The sequence below is a fragment of the Amblyomma mixtum genome, chromosome 3, assembly GCF_055824585.1.
Source record: "Amblyomma mixtum isolate Tamu chromosome 3, ASM5582458v1, whole genome shotgun sequence".
Lineage (NCBI taxonomy): Eukaryota > Metazoa > Arthropoda > Arachnida > Ixodida > Ixodidae > Amblyomma > Amblyomma mixtum.
In genome coordinates, this window is record NC_143014.1 from 369683567 (window position 1) to 369711066 (window position 27500).

A 27500-nucleotide genomic window follows, 5' to 3' on the forward strand; every position below is an offset into this window, starting at 1 on the left:
ACCACCCGAGCCGCAGTTTAAGCTTCGGTGAACAAATTGTGTTTTGTTTGTTTGCCTCTCTCTCGTGGTTGAGCACTTTAAGTGCAATAATTCTTTTGCATTGTAATATCACTCAAGTGTAACTTTACTGTTAGTGGAGTGTTCCTTGAAGAAGGAATATGTGTGAAAAATAAAAAGCTGTCTGTAACTGTACATACATGTCTTGCTCGCATTCTTTGCCTCAATCTATCGAAAAGCTGAAACAGCTGATGAGCTGCGCTCAAATTTCGCATTGGGAAATAACGTAATCGTCGACAATTTTTTTTTTATTCGCTCGTCACAGATGCGAAGGCTCACGGTAAATACCGAGGGCGAGAGTATCTTTGGAGCGCAAGCCCATAAGGACACAACTGCTGGAAAGCATGCTGTCTGTGGTACTGCGCGAAGGGGAGCTTGGCACAGCGGCATAGTTGCCGCGATGAAGTGCATAAAAAGAGGAATAAATTCGAGAATCACGGCAGGTGACGGACATAAGCAATAACAAACGCCAATTCTTATGCGTTAGCATAGAAGACAGACGCTGGAGAAGGAAGTGTACCCTAAGCTTGCTGAGTCTAATCCGCTGGCTAGCCACAACTTAACGTAAATTAGATTTTACTGCAACATAACTGAGTGTCCGCCCCGCAGACACCCGTAGGTCCGGGTAACCTGGAGCACCGAGCGAATATTGAGGCCACGACGAAGCACTGGGCAGCCAGGCGTATCTCAGCAGTTTGCTGACGTGCCAAGTCAGTCACCACCCCCCGCATTGCACCGAAGAGTATGGACACGGTGCAGTCAACATGGCATCTCCTCTCAGTTAAGGGCGTTCCCATTTCCAACAGGGCTTACCCTACCTGATTTCACCTTATTTTGCGAACATGCGATGTCATGGAGATTAGGACTGGTGTAGTGTTCAGAGAAGGCATGCAGGGCCATGTGTCACAGCCAGGGCGTCGAACAGGAATTTTTCCGGGTCCGGTTCGGTTTGACGTCTTTCGGGTTCATTTCCGGGTTCGGATCCGGAGCGACATTCCGTTCCGGTTCGAATCGGTTCGGACCGGACCGAACCAGTTAAAATGGGTTCAGACCAAAAAAATATACTGAAAAGCGCTGGTAGTTGACGGTCGCGCTAAGTTGGCGCCGCCGCGCCCCGCGAAAATTCAGCCTGCCTACAGTCCAACCACTCCGACGCGACCCTGCGTCGGCGCCTAAAGAAGCGCATGCTCAGAACGTCCGACACGCCATCTGTCATGGATTCGCAAATCAGCGCAGCCCCGACGAGAGCAGGTGCCGGTCTGGTCGGGCCAGCAGCGGCCGGCAAGGCGGATGTAGAATGGTGGCGAAGGCAAGGTAGATATACCAAGGTAGCGAAGGCTCCATAGACGCCCATTGGTGCAAAAAATGGCGGCTCATGGGGGCACCCCAGCGCCCCTATATTGGGGGGCAAAGTACGTATGAGTGACGTTGAATGACGTTAGCATTCGTATGCTTTTGGCGCGAATTATCAAGTGTTCTTTTTATAGAACCCGCATTTTCGAGCCGGTATCACTTGAAGGTTGCCTTTCAATGCGCACCAACCTTTGTCAGTCAAATGTGCTCGGGTTCCTGCTAGTTATGGCCTTGTTAATGTGCAATTGGGAACCCAATGAAAGTGACTGGCAAAGAAGGCAGCATAGAAAGGCAGCAGCACTTTCAGACGCTGGCTAAGCATGCATGATTCGTAGTGGAAACCTTGGTGGAAATACTGGTGCTAGTACTTTTGAATATATCAAGGTATGATGCTCAAAGCACAGGCTCAAGTGCACAGTTTGCAATACAGTGTACGGCAAGTATGGTTTTCATATTTCATGGTTTATTACAGCAACCAAACAAATACAGTGATAAATCACACCAACAAAAACTGCGCGTCACAGGCAGCTCAAGCAGTAGTTTTTTTAAGCTGGCTATTCATCTCAATGGTCACAGTGCGGTTAGGAAAAAGACGTGAAGTTTCACGAACGTTGCCAGGTAGGAAATAGAAAAGTATAGAAAACAATGCTACGACAGCTTCCATTGAGGCAAACATGACATGACATAAGTAGGCGCATCAACACATAGACCATGCAGCACAAAGGGATAACTCTTCACATTTCATTTCTTCAACTGAAAGAATACAGCAGCTATGTTTACACCTACATGACAATATTAAAAACAAGTTTTAGCATCAACAAATCTTCTCAACGCTAGAGCATTACACCATACATAGGGCCTGCGCACAACCTAGAGAGCTCCTTCTTGTGGCTAACCGAAGTAATTTGAAGCAGTGCTAATCAAACTAAAATATACATGAAGTGCAGCTTAAAGTGAAGTGCAAGGACATTCAATACAGCCACTCCTTCCTCGAGTAGGCACAGCATCGCTGCGCAGCCATCCTGGCCGCAGATACACAAACAGTTCGAAGTGCTTGGAAAAAACTCCCAGGTCTCGCAGCTGGCACGGCGTTTTGTCCAGGCTGAGGTTGCGGCAGAACTGCACCCACGTTTTGCACCTGGACATGATGCAGCGTCCACGTTATACAACTGCACACAAATGAATACCATATACTCCAAACGTCAATACGCCAAGATTCCTTTCACCTAAATGCAGTACGTTATAACTATGGCAGAAAATGCTCGCGCCAAGCCTCCGCGCCTCAGAGTGCGGTTACACTCGCCTGATACCACGCGGCTAGCCTCTTTTCTATGCTCAAAGAGTGACGAGAGCGATGCAGCAAAATAAGTTTAAAACTACATTGACGTTCATGTATACGTAGAACGGCAATAACTACTGCTGGGCGAATTCAGTTAAGGCACAGTCAATGCGGCGCACATACACATGGTTGAGTTTCGATACTGTCAGTTGCGAGGGGATCCTCAAATTGGCTTCACGGTGCTGCAAAACCCATTAATGTCATGCTCAGAGCTGTTAGGCAGCGAAGTTGGTTTTAAATTGACGATGCGGCAAGTAGAGGGCACGTGGTTGCTCATGAGAGCCCGGTATGAATTTCACGTTGGTGACAGTCGGCTGCACGAAACTAGCCATAAATAAGACAAATGATGTGTGCCTTTTGCACATCTTATGACTTCAAGCGCGTGCCCTGCAATTTACTAAAATATCCCGATAACATCAAGCCAAGCGCGTATGAAACGGTTACAGCTACGATAGGAGTGGAAAGCCGGACAAATGCATATCTAGAGCAGACGACAACCGCAAGAGCTCACCTGCGAAAGTCCAGAGGGAAGCGGTGTAGTCTTGGTAAGACACCCACAGTACAACCCACACTGTCACAATGTGCCACGGAGCAAGGTTTCTTCACATGCCGCAAGCTCATCTTGAAATGCAGAGCTAAGCGCTTGAAACGATGAGCGCGAAGCCTCGGGAAAGGGTTTCGCACTAGCCGTACACCGAATGAAACGATAGAACCAATAAAACTGCTGCAGCGGTGCAGCGGGGTGCAAATCTTGCCAAACGGTGACAGAGAAGCGACGAGCAAGGACAACAAAAACTTCTTAAAGGAGCCATTTCGAGACTGGCGAGCTTAATTTGCACGCTTTCCAAGGCGCGCCATAGCAGACAGCTGGAGAAAGAAATCGCTTCGAAAGCTCCCGCGGCCACTGTGGCCGGGTACCATAACAAGGCCTGCTAAGTCACTCTGCAAATGCACCGCACACTCATCAAAAGGGGGCGCAACAAGGGCATCGCAAAAAATTACAAAAATCGGCGTAATGTTTGGCTGAAATAATTTACCTATTTTATAAAACATGGCATTAAAATATTCATTTCTTTTTTTGTTTTAAAGCATTTTTATTTGTGCTTTTGAATTTCATTATATAAGTGTTTCGGCCGCCCAAAGTGGCTGTGCTGCAGTCGCGCTAAACCGTTTTTTGGTCCAGCCTTCGCCAAGGTGGCTGTAGAATGGTGGCGAAGGCTGGGCCCAAAGGCTGGTGGCGAAGGCTGGGCCGTTGAGTTCTAGAGCAGTGGAGTTGGCCTGCGGCGACATCGTCTAGTCCGTGTTCTGCAGAGGAATTTGGTGGCGTGAGCGGGTGCACCAAGAAAAAGCCTGAAAACCAGTGCTTTGTTCAGCGGCCTGGTGAATGCTCAGATGCAGACCCATGCAGTGAAAGTGTGGCTCCTAAGCGGTGCGCATCGTCAACATCTGCATCTTCTGAGGAGACGGATGAGGTTATTCTTGCCTGACACAAGTCCCGCCGCAGAGCGTCCAAGAACAAGCCACCACGTCGGTAGAGACCAAGAAGAAAGGGAGGCCTCAAGAGAGGCCTCGTCCTCTCACTCCTTGCCTGATCTCATGGATTCACAACTTCAGCGCCAGTAGTCCATCATGGCGACCGCCCAGTAACTGAACTTCGCAACTGTGAATCTCTTTGGACTCAGTACGCGGCAGAAACAAGCACAACTGCGCCGCTTTTTTCGGACAGTCGGCTCGACGTTTTCGCTCTACAGGAGACCAAGATAGAGAGTGAGGACGTGGCAGAAATAGCTAGACAATAAAACGTAGTCAGAATCGCATCCACGCGTCTTTCTTGCTCAGGACATGCGCAGCTCTTATGCCCCGACACAGATCTCCAGAGCAGCGTGGACTAAGCGGGAAGCTGGACAGTAACCTGCGAGAACACTCCAATGAGCTCTCAGAGAATTAAGAAATGAAGAACCTGAACGACTATACCACCTGCTTGGCAGATTCATTTGTTGTGCAACCTTTACAAACGCTGCAAACCCGCATTTGATCTGCTTTTCCCAGTCTTGGTTTCCTCTATGCGGCAGTTTTGAACTCGCAAGGCGCGCGAGCTGTCGCACTCCATGTCGCTTTCCCGAGATAAGCAAACCGCAACGTGTTTTCTGGGCGCGCGTGAGACCGCAGCCACGAGCGAAACACGGCGAAACGGGACTTGTCGAGTGAGTGCACTCTGTCTACTGGCCAGACACAAGCGAAAGACAAGTCGATCAGTCAAATCGCGTTGCGCTCCAGCTATCGGCAGCCGCCGCAAACATACAGATATAATATCTCGCATAGAGACATCTCAGCAACAGCGGCTAACGCTTCGCGGCGCTGGCGTCAGTCCAAGCCGGTCCAAGCCGCACTGTCAAGCGTTGACGTTAAGCGTGCTGAAGGCGGTACCGCTCAAATACCTTGACGTACCATTAAGCGCGCACAGGCACAGTGAAAAACTATTGGAGAGAGAGAAAAAGCTCTTTAATGAAAAACAGATTTTAGCCGGCGTGAATATTCGCTGACATGCTACCCTGCGTAGGGGAGGGAATAGGGGAGTAAAGATGGAAGGAGGGCGGTAGAAAAGAGTGTGGTCATAGAAGAGGGTTGCAACGCAATAGTATGTTGCATGATGGCTTCCTTGGATCAGACCGAAGTCAAGTTCTGTGCATGTACAGCGGGGTGATCAAGTGTTCGTGCAATTGAGAGTTTGTCTAAAACATCAATAGCGTCTAAATAGGCAAATAAGAATATCATTGCATGTCGCTGCTGTCTGTAGCACCCCAAAGAACCTAGTATAGAGTACACTGTGAGCGGAACTTGGGTGACGGACTGCATGCACGTTCGTTGGCGTACAGCCGGCCAGATCTTTAGCTGGCGTGCGCGACGGCCGCTTTTTCTGTGCTCCTGCATTTTGCGACGAAGCAAACTTACGGAAAGCTCAATATTAAGCACGGGCTTAGTGAGCCTGTGCTCAAAAATTGATATTTTTGCAAGTTTGCCCAGTCATAAGCTGCAGGAGCACGGAAAACGCGGCCGTCACACACGCCAGCTAAAGATTTGGCCGGCTGTACGCTGGACAATCAAACAAAATATGAAGTATAGTCTCAATTGAGCCGCAATTTCACAATATGGACTGTCTGCTTGCTTGAAATGGTATCATAGGCTGTTCGTAAATGCAACATTAAGATGAAGGCGATGATAAATTGTTTCTAGATGACGCGGAGGCCCCAGTGGCAGTCTTAATTTCAGCTTGGGTTCGATGGAATGGTGGAGGGGTAATGATGACTTGGCGAGTTCCAGAGGCGGTTCTTTCTATTCTGGGTATATCGTTTGGCGAGTTGGGAGGCATTTGATTTTGTGAAGAAGATGCGCTTATAGTTACGACGCTGTAGACGTTAGCGAGCTGTTTCATCTGCTTGCTCGTTAGCCAAGACGCCGCAGTGAGCTGGAATCCACTGGAAAATTATAAGTGGCCTTCAGCAACAGCCAAGTGGTGCAGGTATCCAATGTCTTGAGAAATTGGCTGGTGATTTGTTTTCTTCAGCGGGTTCGACAAAGTTTGCAGCGCTCTCTGCGAGTCGGTGAAGACTACCCAGCGTCCTGGGTTATGGCACAAGATATAGGAGACAGCTTCTATATCTATAATGATCGCGCATCAGTTGTACAGCGCTATGCTCAAACATTTTCGGCACATGGTCTGTAAATATTCGGCAAGGCTACCGGCTGTAACTTTATCTAGCAATAAAATTTATTATGCTGTACAGATTATCTACTGCGCCAGAAATTCTAACCATTGCTTTCATTGAGTTTTTGCAACATATACTTGCCGTTCTTCCATGGAACCCAGGCGACGGGATTAATTTTTTCCGAGTCACACCTCAGACTGTTGGAGCTGGCACGCTGGTGCGAGAAAGCGACTACTGACTACTACGACTACTACGCCAGCCGGACGGCGCGGTGTAAGGCAAACGCCCTGTCTTTCCTGGGCAGAGAACGGCGACGGCGGGCGAAGCCGGCGTTTCCAACGCTACCTGCGGACAGAAGAGGACGACTTCTTAGGAGGGATGACCCTCCAAGAAATGGGTGTTCAGTGTTCACTGTGGACAAGGCGCTTCAGCGTGGTGTTCTGAAGCTGGCGGGGAATCACCGTCGCTGCAAGAAGTGCTGCGTCATGGCGGCAACATAATAATCGCCACCGGAACTGCTGCCAGAGGGCCGCGGTGTGGCCCCATGCTGTGGGCGAACCCCAGAAATCCCGCACAGGTGGCTGATTGGACAGTCATCAAGTTCTCAGAATCACCAGTTTTGGGAGCTATGGACATGAAATGGTATAGAACCTGCCGCATGGCTATGCTGTGAGACACTTTCTATCCTGCTGCGGCTGTCCTGCTATCTGAGTTTAGGGGTTTTTAGCCATTCACCTATGATGTGGTTCTCAGGTTGTACTCAAGGCATGTGCGCGGGCGCTATTAGGCGCTATTATTATGTGAATCTTATCTATAAATATGTTTTTTTTTTCTGAATAAAAAAACGTAGTTGCGAGTCAGTGCTCGTCTATGTCTTTCCTTATTATATGTCTTGTCCGCGCTGTTTTCTACCTAAAAGGAGACACCTTCTGTTACCATCATATCCTTTTTAACACGGAAGCATTTCTTGTCCCATGAGTGACCTGTACAGGGCATGTCAGCAGAGTGTGTCATGAGAGCGTGTCCGCACGCAAATGGCCATTCGAAAAAAGAAATTCGCCGGCACTGCGTTTCGAACCCACGCTCTCTGTGAGCCCCGCGGGCACGCAACGCATACGCCACGAAGGGTCGTTGGTTCAAGCCTGTTACAGGGGCACGAAGTGAATGTTGTGGTGTGAACGACGGTAAAATGTGCTGGGGATGTGTACTGATATTGGACAACGGTGACGTGCAAAAAAAAACGTTGTCGAAGTCACCCAAGGTTCACGTGATTAGTGTCACTTGACAAGGATGACTTGTAAAAAGAAGTTGCTGACGTTCAAACGCAAATGCTTCCGTATTTCTCCAAGTTCTGCACAATTTTTCACTTCGGTTTGTACCTTACATACTCACGTAAACGTGTAAAATAAATTTCTATAGTCCCTCTTTAGCCCTCTACGGTTCTCTCAAGGCCGTCTCCGGCCGCCTCGTTACTGACTTGACAGGGCACGCAACCTGGCCGCAATAGTACCGGTAAGATACAGCTGCTGAATACTTTTCTCTCTCGAGGGATGCTGGTAAACTGCCATTTATCACCTGAGAGTACTGCCAAATGCACTGCGCCCCATTCTTATTCTCCTAGTTGCTTCTCTCTTGTGGTCTTGACCTGCGGTCAGTACTTGCCCAGTGTAGTACAATATACTGCGTTGTTACGTACCACCGAATCTACGCCTTCAGAGAAACTCAACCGTTCCGTCCTCACGGCTGAATTTATCTGCATAAAGATGTACAACCTTTATTTATTTCGTTTATAGATACTGCGTTCTGGTACAACATATGGCATGGTCGGTACCCGAAAAAAAAGCACACGCATGCAATACGCAGGCAAAATCATCATCACGTGCAAAACATTTCCAGGCATTTTTCAAAGAGGAATAAAGAATTCTGAGTCTCGTCAGTAAGGTCAATCCAACCCACAATTGTTCTTGGGAATAAAGATATATAAAAGAGACATTTTGTGCATTCAAAGGTGTTACTGTTACTTCATGCCTGATGAGTAAAAAAATAATGTGCGAAGTAGCAATGCTATAACAGCCGTTTACTAGTTGAAAGAAAAACTTAAACCGGCAAACATGATTACGCATACGAGGTCTGTTAGAAAAGTATCCGACCTTTTGCCGAAGAAAAAAAACTGCCATAACTGGAGCGTTGGAAACCTAATCACCTTCAAAGTAGTCTCCTTGGGGCTCCACATACTTCTCCCAGTGGTGCTGCCATTGTTAAAAGTATTCCGAAAAGGCCCCTTTCGGAATGGAGTTTAGCTCAGCTGTCGTTGCAGCCATAATCAATCAATCAATCAATCAATCAATCAATCAATCAATCAATCAATCAATCAATCAATCAATCAATCAATCAATCAATCAATCAATCAATCAATCAATCAATCAATCAATCAATCAATCAATCAATCAATCAATCAATCAATCAATCAATCAATCAAATCTTTACTTACATCATCCAGATGTTAGGGGCGCAGACAAAAAGCTCTCACTGGAGCTTGATTGCGCGCCTGCGCCCCCGTACAAGGTTTCAAGGTTTGTTTGATTGCATATGTTGGCAGCAACTAACAAAACAATTGCGTTTGAGGAAAAATAAGCGAGACACAACTGACTCGGAAAAATAAATAAACAAGAGATAAAAACAGACAAAAACAGCAAAAGAAATAAGATGCAAAAAGACTGGTTTGTAAGACTAACACAAAGCATTTAGCAATAATGGTAAGTGGTAGCTGACCATTTGACGTCGATAGTTAGTACGTATTTGGGGAATGAACCATTTATCGCGGTTTCTTATGGCATGAGTGTGTTCTCTAGGTGTTAGTTGAGACAAGGTTTCAAGAAAATTACGGTAGGTATTACTTCTCCTATATCGTTTTATTAAGTTGACATTATATAGATCGTGTATTGGAGTTATGTGGAAGGCATTAAAAAGGGGTTTTGTCGTAACGTCGCGGGGGATGCTTGCAATGCTTCTTATGGCTCGTTTTTGGATTACATGTAACCTGTTTAAGTTTGAGAGTGTGGTAGTTCCCCATTCCGTGAAACAGTAGTTTAAAACGGAAGCAAACATGGAATTATAAAGAATTAGTTTCACTTTTTGTGGCAGAAAATAGCGCAGTTTACTTAACACACCAGTTATTTTTGACAGCTTGTCCGCTGTTTTATCGACATGTGTTGACCACGATAAATGCTTCTCAAAATATACTCCAAGGCTTTTTACGACAGCGACAACTTCTAAAGGCACAGACCCAATCCGAAGTGAAATGTCGCTATCGCATACTGTTTTGTTTCTTGGCCTGAAAAGCACGACTTTTGTTTTATTTATGTTTATAGATAGTGAGTTTACGATTACGATCGACCAATGATTTAAAAGATGTAAACACGTGTTTGCTTGTTCAGTCAGATTATGTATATTGCTAGAGGTGAAAAATAAACTCGTATCATCAGCATATATTATAAATGTTGGGCGTGGGTCAATGAGAACGATGTCATTAATGTAGATGATAAAAAGTAGAGGCCCCAATATGCTTCCCTGCGGGACGCCTGCTAAAACTGATTTCGGGTCGGATAATTTATTGTTAATTACTACTTGTTGTACTCGCGCTGATAAATAAGAGTTCAATATGTCATGAAAAACGCCACGGAAACCATAGAACTCAAGTTTAGCAAGCATTGTCTGATGATTAATGGAATCAAATGCCTTTGAGTAATCTACAAATACACCAAGGGTTAATTGGTGCTGTTCGAAAGATTGCAGGATTAGTTCCTTTTGAGCTAAAAGCGCTGTATCTGTGGAATGGCCACTTCTAAACCCATGTTGATGAGGTGTCAATAAGTTATGTTTGATACAAAAACTAATGATCCTTTTGTACAGCAGTTTCTCTAGGCGTTTTGAAAAAATGGAAAGGATTGATATGGGAAGATAGTTCGACAAGTTATTTTTCTCGCCACCTTTAAAAACTACTGTCACCCTAGCAACTTGCATGGCTTGTGGGAAAACTCCCTGCAGAAAGCATATATTAAATATATGCTGTAAAACAGGGCTAATTAGATCCATGGCATGTTTAATAGGTTGAATTTTTAGACCATTTACGTCCCTTGTACTACTCGTTCGGAGAGCAAGAAAACAGCTTTCAATTTCACTGCGATCCGTTGGTGATAAAAATGCACTACTGTGATTTCTAGATTTGAGATAGCTTAGGGAATCAGGATTATGTACACTGTTAACTAAAGACACGAAGTAATTATTAAAAGTATCTGCTAGTTCTTTTCCCGAAAGTTTCTGATTTCGGACTAAGATTTCTAGCTCGACGGGTTCCTGTTCTGTACGGTTTAGAACTTTATTTATTCCTTTCCACATGAGGTCGCTTCGGTTTTGTACATTACCAGTAAATAATTTTTCCATGTATTCCTTCTTGGTTTCTCGAAGAAATGTAGTTACTTTGTTGCGATATGATTTAACTTTGGCTAAGTCGTCGGAAGACCTAGTTCGAAGAAACCGTTTAAAAAGATTATTTTTCTTTTGAATCATATTTAAGCAACGACGATTTATCCAGGGCTTCCGCGCTTTACTAGGCCTCTTAGTTGTTTTATAAGGGAAGCATTTATTGTACAAAAATTTAAGTGTGTTTATAAATGTGTCATATGCTTTTCTAGGGTCAGTTATTTTGTAGACGTGATTCCAGTCAACTTTTCGTATTTCATTTCTGAAATTTTCGATAGTTTCATTTGTTATGCACTGGTATGTCATATAGGAAGGCTTACTCTTTCGAAATGCCGTTGGCAACTCGACAAAAATAAAAATTGGCAGGTGATCACTAACTTGCGCTAGTACCACTCCAGACTTAATAAATTCCTTTGACACATTGCTACAGAAAACATCAATGGATGTCTGTGTTAACGGTCGCGTTTCTTCATTTATGTAGTTGGTAAGGGCGTAACATTTGAACAACCTGTTTGTTTCTTGTGACTCGGGAGATGAGGACGAAAAGTCAATATTAAGGTCACCACTTAGTATTAGCTTTAAGTCATTTTCGGTTACCCAAGATAACATTTGATCTAAAAAGGACAAAAAAACTGAGATGTTCCCAACTGGGGGACGGTATACAGCAGAAAATACATTGCGGCCAGATTTCAAAGAAATTATCTCATAATTTTCGTTCGTTTTTGAGAATTCTGGAATAAGGCAACATTGGAAACATTTCTTAGCAGCTATCAACACGCCTCCGCCCTTTTTATTCTGGCGAGTTTGGAGATAAATATCGTACTGCGGCAGTTTCAATGGCACCGTATCTTTTTTATACCACGTTTCGGTTATCATAATAACGTCAAAATCAAAGGTAAAAGCACCCAAAAGGGCAATAACTTCATCTTCTTTGTTACAGAGTGACTGTGCGTTCAGATGAAAAAAAGTTGAGGCTTTTTTGTTTTTTGCGTACAAAGATGAAACATCATTTTGTGTAAAGAAGCCGGACACCACTTAAGTAACAAAAAGAGTGCATGGGAGGGCACGCCTAGTTTATCTTGTCTAAGTCTTTCAGGCAAGCGATCCTGACCCCATCCGAACTTTCGTCCCTTCTAGCTAGAATGTGGCCATGACGTGTCCAGACGAATTTCCAGCTTTTCTCCTTTTTACGCGAAATTGCCATTCCTAGCAGCTTTTTCAGGGCGGGACACAAGTGCTCATTTATGTAAATGGAAGTTTGTCCGGGGTGGCCAAGGTCGTTTGTAGTCATATTGGTTTTTTTTCCCTTTGTTAGAACGGTGTCCCGCTTCAAGCGGTTGCGAAACTGCACAATGATGTTCGGGATTGTGGTATTCCTGGTAGGAACACGGTGACAAGCATCAATGTCATCGAGCGCTATGGACTCGTTAATCACTTCACCAACACTCTGTAATGTGTCTTGAAGGTTCTCATGCTCAGTTTCGGGAACGCCCTTAATTTCAATGTTTTTTATTTCTGGAATACTGCTCTAGAACAGTGCATCGCTGTTCAAAATCTTCTACAAGTCCTCTCTACATCTTCTACATGTCCTCTCTTGTCTGAAAACGCGCTCCTTTCAATGGTCTCTTGATTTTGGAAAACAGCCAGAAGTCACAGGAGGCCATATCAGGAGAGTAAGGAGTCTGTTGAACTACAGCAGTCTGATTTTTCGCGAAAAAAGTGTGAATTTAGTGCGAGGAATGTGCAGGAGCATTGTCATGATGGATGCGCCAATTTCGTGTTGACCTCAACTTCGGCCTCTTGCGCCGCACAGCACCACGCATGCGACGGAGGACATCCCTGTAGTAATTTTTTGGTCAATGTTTACTTTGTGCAGTGCGTACGCATGGTGTGCCACAGAGAGGGAGTCAAAGAAAGCAGTCAGCATCACTCTGACATTGCTGCGCACTTGGCGGGCCTTCTTTGGTCTTGGTGACATCGAATGCTGCCATTGTGACGACTGGGATTTGGTTTCCGGGTCGTACCTGTACACCCAAGACTCGTCACCAGCGATTATGGTGTTGATGAAGTCGGGGTCACTGTTAATGGAATCCAGCATATCCTGTGAGTCTTCAACACGAAGCTGCTTTTGCTCCACCGTGAGTAGCTTCGGCGCGAATTTCGCTGCATCTTTCTCCATGGCCTAATTTTCGGTGATAATGGAACGTGCAGAAAAATTGGTGATTTCCACCTCTTCCACAATTGCTCGGATAGTCACACGATGGTCCCGCGTCACCGCAGCGTTCACTTCGGCAATGACCTGGTCATTTCTGCATGTTGATGGCCGACCGGAGCGTGGCTCTCTCTGCACCGGTGTGCGGCCGTCTTTAAAGCAATTGTACCACTGCTTAATTTGTGTGCTGCTCATAGCATTGTCACCGAAAGCCGTCTGAATATTCCGAATGGTTTCCACTTGGCTGTCGCCTAGTTTCTGGCAAAATTTGATGCAGTAGCGCTGCTCCTGTCAGTCCGCCATTTTCCTTGCAATAAAAAACAGACGAGAGCACTGCGCACTGCCTCACTCAAACGCTGCTTCCCAGCGACTGACGCTATCGGCAGGCGAGAAAAAATTTGTGCATGCGCACGAAGGTTGAAGGTAGGCTGGTGCAAGCGTGCTTGTTTCAAAGCCATCGGGTGTTCGTAAAAAAAAATAAAGTCGGATACTTTTCTAACAGACCTCGTAGATACCGGAGGTAATTCACTGTGTTTCAATAGCTCAGTAACAGAAGTGCGACCATATGACTTAAATAATAAACCTGACTGCCTTTTTTGTATTCTTTCCAGTTTGTTAACGTTAGTTTGAGATGAATCGGTCCTAGAGAATCGCAGCGTATTCCAACAACGGAAGAAAATGAGAGTAGCATGCCGGGTGACGTACGCTGGACGTTGAGGACTTCATCAAGCGCCTCAAGAAAAACAACTTAAGAAGGAATTTGCTGCAACAGTGTCAGTGTGCTTCGTCCAGGAAAGATTACTAGTTATCCATAGACCCAGATATCTGTACTCGGTTACCTCCTGCAGTGAAATGTTAACACCATATAAAAATGAAATATGTCTTTTCTTGTTTGTAATTATTATATAAACTATTTTTTTTTCAAAGTAATATAAATTCACCATTGGTTACCCTAAGCAATCACTTTCGAGAAATCATTATTGAAACGCAGCTCATCATCAACTGGGCAAGACTTTTTATATAAAGCAAAGTCATCGGCATAGAGCTTATCGTTAACCGAAAGTCCAGTGACAGTGTCGTTAGTTAACAGTAAGAACAAAAGCGGTCCCAAAACGGATCCCTGGTGGACGCCAGATTTAAACTGAGCATTAGTAGAAGTACGCCTAATGTGTCGAACTGACGTCTGTCTGAAAGATCTCCTGCGATTCATTTCACAGTCTGGTCATTTTTGATATAATAGCTCAATCTGTGAATTCCTTATAGGGCTCCTTGTGGAATGCTTTGCGGAAATCAATTAATACAGCGTCCGTTTGTTTCCCTTCATTATGGGAGTGCACGAATTCATGCCCAGTTTCGACTAATTACGTTTTGTAGAATAGCCACGCCTCAAGACATATTGGACACCTGTAGGTAACTTGTGCTCTTAATATACGTTGATGAATTGTATGCTACAGTATTTTACACGACGTTCATGTCAGAGATACATGGTCTGTTCTGAAAGTAGTTAGGACTCATTTTTTTAAACAAAATTTATTCAAGAGAATAGTACAAACGATTACAATTGTTTAAGGTAGCACCCTTCCGCACCTACACGCTGCTGCCAATGAGTTTTACAGTTTTCGTACGTCTCCAGGAACGCCTGGACCGGAATGCTGTTTAGCTCCCTCGTCACTGCCTGTTGAATCCCCTCTACCGATCCTTGATGTTTCCCCTCGAGCGTCGATTTTATTCTCGGGAATAGAAAAAAGTCTGGCGAGGCCAAGTCGAGGCTGTAGGGGGGCTGAGGCAGCGTTGCCGCCTTGTGCTGGGCAAAAAATCGGGGTCCTCATTCACATGATGAATAAGATCCTACCGGTTGGCCTTTTCCTCCTCTGACAACACTCTGGGCACCAACTTCGCGAACGCTTTCCTCATGGATAACTTTTCCGTCACGATCTCAAAAACTTGGGTTTGAGGAATGCTCAAGTCATCAGCAATCATTCTGATATTTATTCTACGATCACTGTTAAGTAAATGTCTCACTCGCTACACATTTTCGTTGGTCTTGATGGTCGAAGGGCGTCTGGAGAGGTCGTCTTCCTCCACTCTTTCCTTACCTTCTCGGAAAAGCTTGTGCCACTCAAAAAACACCTGATATACCCATGGAAACGTCACCGTAGACCTACTTAATAATGTTGTGAGTCCCTTTGCCCGTTTTACCAAGGTTTACTCAAAATTTGATCGTGTATCGCTGATCCAGTATAAACTCTCGATGATTCTGCGTGACGAGACGTTTCGACAGGGGTTCACAGTACATTCGACCTCCTCTCTTCAACGGCTGAGAGCCGACTGCCGATTTTCCCCAGCATTCCCAATATCCCCCTTCAACGATCCTGCACGCGCAGACCACCTCTCGTCCGCCCGTTCGCCCAGGAAAAAACCAGTCCTGCTACTTTCAGAACAGACCCTGTATAGACTGGTAATTCTTAATGCATGCTTTTTTTCTATCGGCTTTATGCAAGGGTTTGACCTCGGCAGTCATTCAGTCACCCAGAAAATAATCATCGCATAAGAAGCAGGTTATTACGAAACATAAATACTACGCGCACCATACCTCGTAGGGCTTAAAAAAAGCGTTTTGAATGCTATCGTTCCCGGTGACTTCTAAAATCAAGACTTAACAGTAAATTAAATACACCATTCCCAGAAATAACATCAGATATAACGGGCAGTGATATGGAAAATGGTTTGAGGCAGCCATTGTCATCCGAAAATACATACTGGAAGTAATTGCTAAAAGCAGGCCGTACAACACCCTCCTAATGTAGACATTTGTCATCTATTATAAACTCACTCGTGTTAACAAACTTCTGGGGAATTTGGCGCCAGCATCGCTCAGGATACGTTTTAGTACATTCGTGGTAATACCTTTTTACTAAAAAAGCAAGATTGCTAGTTGCTTTTATTTCTATTGGCATTGTATTTCATATTTTCCCACCGCAGTATTGTAGTTAGCGCTCTCAATATACATTGCGAGTTATTGACAGATTAAAGTTCAGATTACTGGCCTTTCTAGAGTTTGGAGTCGGAATTACTACCAGATTCAATAAAAGCGGGTGACTGTCTGAAATAATTTGGTTCACTGTGACAGAGACTTTTAATTAATGCATGAGTGTGAATGTCCAAATATTGAGTTCGCGAAAAAGTCGGACGCATGGTTCTTGGGATTTATAAAAGGTCACAATACGTGCAGCTCTTTTCTTGAGGCGAACGGGAGGGTCTGTGTATGTTTCATAAGCGGAGGCCGATCAGGTACAGCAGTATGCTAAATGGCAGTGAAAAAGCGAGTAATAGATGGTTTTCAGAACGCAGATGTCATAAAATTCTCTAGACCTCAATAACGAAAAGCAGGCTGATAAAAATTTCGGGCATACGCTGTCAATGTGTCTTTTCAGTTCATATTAGAATTCAGCATTACTCCTAAGTACCTAATCGAATCCAGTTGCTCTAATTCAACTTTGTCAAAAGTATATTTTTAATAATTCAGTATTAAGGCGTTGATAAGGTGAACGAAAAATTATATATTTAGTTTTAGAGCAACTTAATGTCCGCTTATTGCTTTTGAGCCTACGCTTATCATATTGATAAGCGTAGACACTCATTATTTACGCTCTGAATGATCTGTTCCGTAGTGTTTCCACGAAAAACAAGTGCCGTGTCGTCAGCGTACATTATCGCTTTCGGTGCACGTAAAAAACAAGGGAATATTATTGACATAAAGAGAGAACAAAATAGACCTAAGACGGACCCCTGGGGAATTCTTGCGGAGACATCTAACAGTGATAAATAAAAATCAAGACAGGTATATTGCTTTGCCGCTGGATGCGTAACTAGAAACCAGTTCTAATGTTCTTCCTCTGAATCTATATTTCTCTAATTTTTAAAATAAAATTTGGATGTGTTACGCTATCAAATGCTTTTTTCAAGTCTAGAAATAAAGTTATTGATATTTCACTCTTATGCAATGACGTATGGGTGAAAGTAAAACCCCATAGTATCGCGACCTTCGTTGAAAGGGCATGAAAGAATCGGCGATCGCATGGCCGGTCGGACGATGTCTCAGGCTGCATTTAACGGACCGAAACGACATCTTCAACACGAATTACGTCATCAGAAGCGAAAATAATCAGGACGTGGGCACAAGGATGCAAGGATGCAGTAATCTATGGTTCTCCAAGCTCAGTAAGAAGCTTATGAAGGCGGTATCCATGACATTCAATGGGTTAGCCATTCACGTGCGACAGAAAGCATTCATGAACATTCATGCAGTGCAGGCCAAACGGTTGTTAATAATGTCTACTACCCTAGATGAAAAACTTCGTACTTCACTCGGCATCACCTCCACTTTTTCAGCCTGCAAAGAAGACGAGTTGAGCGTTTCAGGGGGCGTGAAAACGACGGGAATCAGGAAGAAGAACCGCCCGGACGTAATGGCAGTACACGTACAGAAAAGTCAAAGAGAGCTCTTTTAAGGGAACGAAATTTCATGGAAATGTGTTCAAACCGTCAGAGAAGGCTCCACTGAAAAGCGACACTCAGTGCAGTGAATCGTACCTCTGATAGCATGAGGCAAAAAATATCCCTAAAGGCTATTACGCGCGTATTTCGCAATTAGATTGGTGTGTGTTCTCATCGGTTTCCTTGCCCAACTCTGAAAAAAGAACTACTGTATTATGCGAAGCATATTACTAGAGCTACACTACAGCCCGTCGAGCGCGGCGGTGGAGCTACCATTGACCTTTAGCGTGACCACGTGACACCACGTGACAACATGACGTCACAGCAGAGGAGAGATGGGCTACCGGCTCGCGCGGTCGGCCGCGGCGGTGGAGGCTCCACATCAGAGGCGCTTCAGCTGACCACGTGACGCTACAGCAGCGGTATAAAGCTGAGCTTGCCTCGCTCTCCGGGCACTTACGAGGCGGCCAGGTGTTGGGATGCCGCCTAGAAGCAGGGCTGATTTGAACGAGAAGCGAAAGCTTCAGCGTGCCACAGAGACCGATGAAGAGCGGGATGAACGTCTGGCTAAGCGGCGTGCTCAATATGCGGCTCGGCGACAACGTTCTACAACAACTGAAGAACAAAGCGAGGAACTTTACCAAGCCTAGCCATCAATATGCTTCGCATCTGACTAGGCTTAACCTTAGCTAAGCCTCAGCCATTTTATTGTTTCCGTTCCAACGACAGCTATGCGTAATATTTAAAAATGCCATCTTTGAATTAATGGATGCTCTTTTAGGGATAATGGCAGCAGCAATCTTGGACGTCAGAAAATGGGGAACAATCGTAACTAATCTGGTAGACGAACATTCAATAGCGAACTTTTTAACTATAACAGTTTGGCGCCTCATGATATTCAGCGTTTGTAGCTGGCTATCACAATCGGATTGCGTTTATATTTTCCAAAACGCGATTGTCCGCGACGCTGCTGCGCAAGAAAAGCTGGCACAGTACTCCTCGCTGCTCATTAAACTAAATGTAATTTCATTTCGAAGCTACAAATATTGGGGTAAAAAAGACACTACTTTTGACGAGCCATGCGCTCCTTTACAAGGCATTCTGCGTAACCATCATCACCGACGATCGACAGAGTGCAGATGACGAGCAACAAGCTCTAGACAACAAGCAGAGATCGTGTAAGAAAAAAGTGTGACATTTCCAGCCACTTATGTAGCATCTGGAGCAGGCGAGTGCAACATTGCAGGAAGTTTGCAGTGCAGCATTTGGCAGTCGTAGTTGGTGGAACAACCTGCCAATGTGCCTTCACTGGCAAAGCAGGACATGGTCATTCGCGCGCAGAGAGGAAAGGCGCTGAAGGAATGTAATTAGAGCGAAAGCTCTACTCCTCGAGGCAAACGCCCGAGGTCAAATGTGGCGCGCGTTTGACCTTCAGCCGGCGGAGCGGAGGTGCGTCCTGTATCGTCACGCCACGTGACCACGTGCGGCGTCCCAGCTGCGTTCGCTCGGAGCGTCGCCTTTGCGGTACCACGTGACTAGCGAAGATTTAACTGCTTTGCCGGCTCTGGTCCCTCACCCTCAGTCTCGCCATGGGTGAAACGAGCGCCGGTCCGAGCGCAGCAACTCTTCACCGCAGGCGCCAGGCTAACAATGCTTAACGGAGCTTTCACTAGCATAACTAGGTTCAAGCCATGCTTAAACAAACCCTATTTTTTTTCTTTAACTGATGTTTCATATCATTTTAACAGTTGTTATCAGTGGAAAGCTCAGTAAAAAACAAGTGCGAAGTTTGTACCGCCCCATGAATGGCGGTGCAGACAAGGTTATGCCTTTATTCAGGCACACGCTCCAATCTGTTTTTTTTTTGCGATACGCTGTGGAACCAAGATATATTTTTGCGCCGCACACAGAGGCACAGATAAGGTAAAAGAAGCTGACTATTCGAGAACTGATTCAGCTAGGAAAATGGTGAGCAGAAGACAATGCGCTTGACTAAGTTTGGCTCAAGATGGGCTTCCTTTCGCAACATTTGAAAACAGGGAACTGATTTCACCGACGGATTTGTTATGACTGTATCGGCAAAGCTGCTCCTAGTGAAGAGAGTGCCCTTGCCCGAAAGCAGTCCATTGCCTCCTACTATAGTAGAGCGTGTAGATCACTGCATAAAAACAACTGCCTGTTTTCCTTCGTACTAGCGAGGCGTTACTGGCGTGTTTAATTGCGAGCATTCACAGAAGTACAGGAGGCCAACCACTTATGGATTCTCATTCATTTTTTGCTGTTCCTGGAATCCTTCCGAGATACGATAACGCGACATTTTTTTGCGGGTGTGTGGTTTCCTACCTTCTTCTTGCTTGGCAGGTTGAGGCTCGTTTGTATTTCATCTCTGCTCGCAGGCAGTGGTAAAAAATTGAAACTGGGATGCAGCACACTTTGTTCCCAATGTGCCACTTAAGTGTTAACGCATTTCTTATGCTTTTCTATAGAACCAGCAGCGGTAGTTTAGGGGGACGGTTGTAACAGCCGAAAGGGAAGGTACCCACCGAGTCCTCCTTGAGGATCTGGGGCAGGCGCGCGATGGCGTGCTTGGTAAGGGCAGGGATGTGCGGGTGCTCGACCTGGATGTTGCAGTGCTGGCCGCGGAAGTCCTCGTCCCCGGCCCGCGTCAGCGACACCACCTCGAGGCACTGGTCGTAGTCGCCGTAGTCCGACATAGTCACGTCCAATATGCCCGACGGCGGGCGACCGATGGAGTCCAGCACTGCGGTCGCCACATGGAAGAGAGGGGACAGAACGGAGCAGTTTACGCCACCATGCGGCGGAAGGATAAATTAAGGTGGAAAGCAGAGAATGAGGGCATAAACTAATCTTACAGATTCTTAAAATCATTTTGCCTCAGTTTATTTAGGCTCGAATTTTTGTTTTTGGCAAAAAAATTACACTGAGCTCCATTTCGGAGAAAAAGACCCATACTAACCTTATTTTTCAGGAAAAACAGTGCGGTTCCGACATTTCGACGAAATATTTTCACATATCAGATATGATACACACGTGAGAAGTACTGGTAGCTAAGCTTGTTGGTGCATATTTAGGAAAGACGTAGGAACGAATAAATAATAACATGGACATAGTGAGGGAACGGTACGAGCGCTGTACTATCAGCAAGCTTTATTGGACGAAGATTTTTGCACGTCAATAGCGCCTATTTATTGAAGAGCTGACCACTACAGTTGGGGCGCTCAAAGCTTTACTCAAAGCTTTGATATCATGATGTTAATTAAATTGTTGGTTTGGCTGACTGAACAATTCTTTATTAAAAAATGGGGTTGGCACGAAGTCCTGGGGTTTCGTTATCTTGCAAAGACAGGCGGAGCGCAAACAGTGAGAGAAAGAAGTTGCTGGAGTTTTCTTTAAATTTAGGCGTAGTTATTGATGCAATAAAAAAACAATAGCAGGAATAAGGAGCCAGTGTGACTGCCTAACTATGCCAAGTTCTTAAAATGTTCGAGGGTTGTTCATTACAAAGCAAGAGGCAGCTTCCTGGCACGCTGCTATTTTGTGATTTGCTACGCAACTATCTCAATCTCATGCGTGGTAATGGTCCCTCTTTTGAAGTCACAAATAATACACGTGCTGAGATGGACAGCGTTTCTTCGACTTGAACGAAGCTACGGAGAAGTAACAACGATTTGGTTTTGTGCGCCGGTAGTTTTGTAATTTAATTGCCAATTGGCAACCAGGTCAGGATATGGTGTACCTGTTTGATAATTTTCAGTTGGAAAGGAGTACCTTGTTTGGTTTGGTTGCTTTATGGGGGTTTAACGTCCCAAAACGACTCGGGCTATGAGGGCCGTCGTAGTGAAGGGCTCCGGAAATTTCGACCACCTGGGGTTCTTTAACGTAAACTGATATCGCGCAGTACACGGGCGTCTAGAATTTCGCCACCATCGAAATGCGACCGCCGCGGCCGGGATCGAACCAGCGTCTTTCGGGTTTGCCATAACAACTGAGCCACCGCGCCAGCAAAAGCGCAAAAAAACCACAAGAATGCTGTGATGTACACTTGCTTGCTTGCACACTTCATGTTCTCATTCAGGCAGCATATATCTCTAGATCACAGTGTTTGTGTCTCAAAGGTCTTCAAACTCCTTGTTCCAGAAACAGGAGAAGATGAGTTGCCGAACGTAGGCAAGTACCTCCCCGCTGCCTTTACCTTTACCGCTGTTCGTTGCTTTCCCTATTTAAGATATTTACTTGTCTCTAGAGTATAAAATCTGCCTAGAGGACGGCATTCCAGAGATTGCATTTGGGCCGCTGGGAACAGTGTGCATTACATACCGCTGTGTGCCATCACTGTCACTCTTGCACTTGATAGAACACAGGCATGCAAACCTTCTCAGAGGCTGGAAACAGTCATATTGGTCAACAGCACTTGGACACACAGACCACAGACGGAAGACAAAACACGACGACACAGGCACTTCCGTCCAGGTATTCGGTCAGTGTGTCTAAGCGCTGTTGACCAATACGCTGCAACACCAACTAGCCCGACGGCTCGCCTTAGTCTGGAAACAGTGCAGAAACCCGACACTTCCTGCCGTGTTTCGGCGGTGATCAGAAAATACCAGGCCTATTTTTTTCTGGAACGAGTTACACTGTGCAGATAAGCAAGTACATTTAATGGGTGATTGTGAGAGTGCCATTTAACTGGGATGGTGCAGGTGGTAGGATGGCGCTTGGCTAAGCTAAGCCACCATAGCCTAGGCACCGCAGCATGAGCAGTATGTACCCTCCACCACTGCAGGCTGAAGTCTTGTAAGGAATATTTGAAGCGCTGACAATCTAGGAAGACGAAAAGAATACGAACACGTTCTTTTGACACTATTGTCCAAAAAGCCAGACCCTTTATGAAAACTAAACGGCCCAAGGGTTAGCTTCAAAGGAGTATAGTGAGGCTTTTGCAGCATCCATAGAAATTTCGCCTTCCAGAGGGGTAAGAACGATAGGTCATAGTCCTAGCGAAGTTAGAAGTACCGATTAGAGATATACAATGCTAAAGGACTGGCACTTATTATACTCTCATGTCTTACGAAATAGGGTAAAACAAAGTGTAGGATTTTAATAAGTAGGTACCTGGGAATATAGAAAAATTCTTCACAGTCAAGAAGCCGGCGGTAGTTATCGTACTTGGGTTTAGTAAGAGGTACAAGTTGAAGGTTGTCCATGTGTATGCACAGAAATGCTGTCATATCGAGGTTAATAAATGTTCTGTAAACACATAGAACGTGGAGTGAACAAAGTAAAAATGCAGCTAGAACACTTTACTGACAGACGAATTTAATAGGAAGGCAGATATGAAGCAGACAGTAGGAAAGTATGGCATAGATGCAGGGAATAACGAAAAAGCTATTAGCACTATTCACAGAAACAATAATCTCAATTATAAATGCCTTCTCTGAACAGCAAACAAAAACGCTGTTTAGTGATATCCTAACTGAAATCAACAAAATGAAATGGTCATGGCTAATGCATGCGGTGTAAAATCAGATAACCGATGAGCCTTAGGGTGGAGGGATGAACCTCAATGAACACATAGCCAGCAGGGGTGGCAGAGAGTCAGGCGCGGGGACGAGATTGGGTAATTTGCGGAGATATGATGGCTACAGCTGGTGAAGGAGAGGACTAATAGAAAGTACTAAGAGCTCTTTGTCATACAGTGAACATAGCTGGATTCATCATGATGATGATGATGATGATTATGTAGACCAGCATTAATTGTGCCTGCATTCTTATGCTTCGTCACATGTCTTTGGAAGTGCTGACATGTTCAGTAGAATTGGCAGAACTATTTTTCTATTTACAACAGGTGCAGCTGAGTAGAAGCTCTCAAGGTATGCATGATATATATTGGTGGAGTGGTAATTAAAGCCCACAATATTATAGGAAGACGTGTGTCTAAAATGCGGCTAGCGTGCCTTTGTCAGCCATTCCGTACATATGCAATGAGAACATTTTCCTGCACACAGTGTTGTCTCTTTGAGGGGTCCATGTTTCTGACAGGCCTCTAAGATAAAACAGATATTACTTTAAGTTGAGCTAAGGAAGCTTCGGATATAATAAACCCACCGGCTGCCTGCATGGGGGACCTTTACTGGTTCAAAAGTGTAGCTTATCTGGCTAAATGATACTATAGGCTACTGGCAGTGTTAATATCTGATGGCAAACCGCATTTGCGTAGTTAGCCTTTTGTAGTGCATGCAAAACTTAGGCTAGCCGAGGTTGATAATTAGCTGAGTGCGTGTGCTGGTAACACCTTCCGGGTTTCGAGATTTGATTGTGATGTTTATGATGTTTACTTGTGCTAAGGGTTTGGTGATTGTTTAATTATATATCAAGCGCCTCAACACTCTCCTGTAAGCACAGGAGGCTGGCTGTTGCCCTTAAGACGGAGCCCCGCAAATTAGTTCAATAAGCCAGACAAGAGAGTTCCGCGGGAAAATGACGCAGTTATGAACTTAAAGAAATGCTACGAATGTATTGTATGAAAATTGCTGTGGGGTTTTAATCATTTTTACTGAATTCTCACATTAAGTGGCTGTTTGTGTTTAGTAATTAATTACTAAACTTGAAGCCTTATACTTTATGCAAATGGTAGCATAGTTTGTAGTTTTTTATTGCAGCTGATGTGTACAATACTGCATGGCAGGTCACCAGAGTTGAGTTGCCTGTTTGGGCCGAAATTCAGTGTTTGTAGTGGATGCAAAAATTCCAGCATACTGGAAACTAAAACTGCGAACCTTCACACGAGCAAGCGGCATGCGACGGCGGCTTCAATTCCTATAATTTCTGGCTGTGTCATTTTTTTCATTTCTGGTCCGAGTACCTGGCTCAGATGAAGTGCTGCTATTTGTCTCGTTACTTTGGTTAGCAGCCTGAGTATATGATGGAATCAAAACAATACTGTATGTCTCGTCGTCCCATCGGTACAGATCATTGTTTACGCGTAACTTATCAAAAACCAGAGACACTTTCTGTCCTGAATTCTTTTTTGTCTCATCAGCTTTCCAGAGCTTCTTTCTAATTTCACGTACTCGAGCTGAAAAATCTTCACCAATCGAGTAGTCAGTCGTTTTTAGTTTGGTACAGTTTCTTAGAATTCTAGGTTTGTCTTGAAAATCTAGAAGCTTCAACACTACGGGTCTGCATTTGCTAGCTTCTGGTTTGCCAAGCCGATGGATTCTTTCTACTGCAACCTGTTCAATTTTTAGTGTGTCCCTGAATATCTCTTCGTTAACTAATTTTTCAAGTGAGTTGTGATTTTCCTCAGGGTCCTCAGGAACGCCATACACGATTAAGCTATTTCTTCTCGAGTAGTTTTCCAATTCATCATTTTTCTTATCATCTATAAATGAGAGCCTTTCTAATTTGGTGTCAATGGAAGCGAGCCTATCCTCTTTAATAACCTTTACGTCATCTGCGATTTGCTGTAGCTGCCTAGAAAGCTGTGACATGTCGGGACCAGGGTTAGTCTCTACGTCCCCAGAAAGTAATAACAGTTGTGAAAGATACAAGCATAAAGCAACGGACACGCAAGCCGAAGGCACGGGTTATTAGACCCGATGCATCTTCCATAACGTTTTCTGACCTGCACCAAGTAGACAAACGGGTTAGCGTGCATAGTTGCAGAGCTGCCGTGCCCTTGGGCACGCGGGGCGCGATGTCCTGGCCTTATATGATATCCTATGGCATCCTAGACGAAATCAAGAGGAAGAAATGGGCTCGCGCAGCGAATGTAATGTGAAGGCAAGATAACCTCTGGTTTTTAAGGGTAACGGAGTGGATTCTAAGAGAAGGCAAGCGTGGCAGGGTCTCGAAAAAAGTTAGGTGGGCGGATGAGATCACGAAGTTTGCGGGGATACGGTGGCCGCAGCTTGCAAAGAACAGTGTTAAGGAGAGACATGGAAGAGGCCTTTGCTCTGCAGTGAGCGTAGTCAGGCTGATGATCATGACGATGATGTAAACCGACTTGCCAGTCAGTCCCCCCCCCCCCCCCTAACCCCCCCCCCCTACCCCCCGGCACACCTCAAACATGCATCTCAAGAGGTTACCAAACATATTTTATTTAAAACACCTGTTCGACATCGCCTTTGTACCTCGCGTTATACATCTCGACACCCTGTAGCTCAGTATCTTCAAAAACACAGCTGATCGTGGCTTCTCCTTAGTACATGTAAAATTGAGATTTTGGCCTATGCTGATGCCGTCGCCATCTTTTGCTGTGATAAAAAAAGTATGATAGAAAAAAAGCAGGCTCGGATCGATTTGGAACACTTCGTGTTTGTACGGACACAAATTTGCAACATCTTTGTTATGACGTTGCGTGGTAACACTGTCGCAAATGCTGTTTTGTGCGAAGAACAATGTGAATGCGCTACACAGAATTTTTTGTGACTTTTCTGGGGAGCTATCAAAGGCAGCCTATGCGTCGGCAGAATTTTTTATTTTCATAGAGTCTGGTGAATCTGACGTGCAGTTTTGGTCCAGCAACTTGTTTCAGGGTTTATATTTTTGAAAACCGCAAAGCACCTCTTCCTCCCACGTCTGCTTATTAGGCGACTAAATGCTCACCTCTCTTTTCTGGACATGGTAGTAAGAGAATTTTGTGCTGACGCATTCCGTTTCCTCGCTCTTCGCTTTTCCTCAGAACACCCGTACTGCCTCTCCCGAAAGCAGATGACTAAGGTTCTGATCGGTCATTACTTCCTCTACCCATGCACCTGCAGTCTTGCCTAGCCTTTATATGGCACCGGTATATTAAAGGAAGTTCAGCGGATGTAGATTCAGTAGGTCACAAAACATTTTGTAGACTTCAAACTTGGACTCGTTAGGACGTGCCTTCGCGCCAAGGGGACGTTTGTGCCGTGATAAATGAATTGCTACATATTCGAGCAACGAACAACTATTCAGCGATAAAATTATTTGAGTCGTGCTGTGATGCTATGTTCCTTTAAGAGATACTTGAGCAGACTCTTAAAAAGGGACATTGTGATAACGCCTTACACTATAACATTTCTGCCTGTGATGAAAGACTCGGGAATTCCTTGTGAACTTTTCGTCGCAGAAGGTGGGGGAAAGCTGCATGATGGATAAACACGCACAACCGCCGCCTTCAACGAGGCCACTGTTAGATAGCAGTGCATATGCTGCGCAAGTTCAACCGTCTGACTGGTTGCCCTTTCTTGACGAGTGCGCCTTCCGGAATTTTGATGTGCGGGCGGAGTAAGGCAGTGATGGTGGCGTGAAGCCATGTGTCGAGATCGCTGAATTCGACCCGGTCAAGTGAGGCACGAGGAGGGCCAGGGCAGCTCCTGATATTCGAAGCGACAACATTAAAAAGGAGCTTCGGAGATGGCCGAGTATCCTAAGGCATCGGTAAACAAAGGTATTTTGTGCGCCACCACTGCTACGAATACATCTCAGGGTTAGGGTATGTTAGTTGTTTTCTTTACATCCTTAGCAATGTAGCCTGTTTCCCCTAAAACTACCGTGGTGTGTGTTTATGCGCCTGTGCATGTCCATGCGCGTGCTTGTGCGTTTACATGTGCAGCCTCCACCCTTGATGCGCCCTCTGGTGGGCGCACATCGAGGAACTCACTGCTAAGAATGCATCTCCACCGACCTTCCTGTTGGTCAAAGTCCCTGGGGCTTTGGCACGGAGAATGGCCAACGAAGCCCGGCAATTTTGCAAACGTGTCCTGGGTGACGACCCCAGTAAAGTACTTAGGCGTTCCACTGGATGGTTATCGCGATAGCGATTCGTACTGGAAAGCACAGACGCAAGCCACGCGTGAAA

At 45.1% G+C, this 27500-nt stretch overlaps 1 protein-coding gene across 1 annotated transcript in view; it reads right to left on the bottom strand.

Moving 5' to 3' along the window:
- The window catches only part of LOC149356741 (nose resistant to fluoxetine protein 6-like), a 190994-nt gene that overhangs the window by 44174 nt on the left and 119320 nt on the right, over nucleotides 1-27500 (bottom strand). The window contains exon 2 of the mRNA XM_089584298.1: nucleotides 20191-20408. Coding sequence (XP_089440424.1) covers nucleotides 20191-20408 — 218 coding nt within the window. The remainder of the gene's footprint in view (nucleotides 1-20190; nucleotides 20409-27500) is intronic.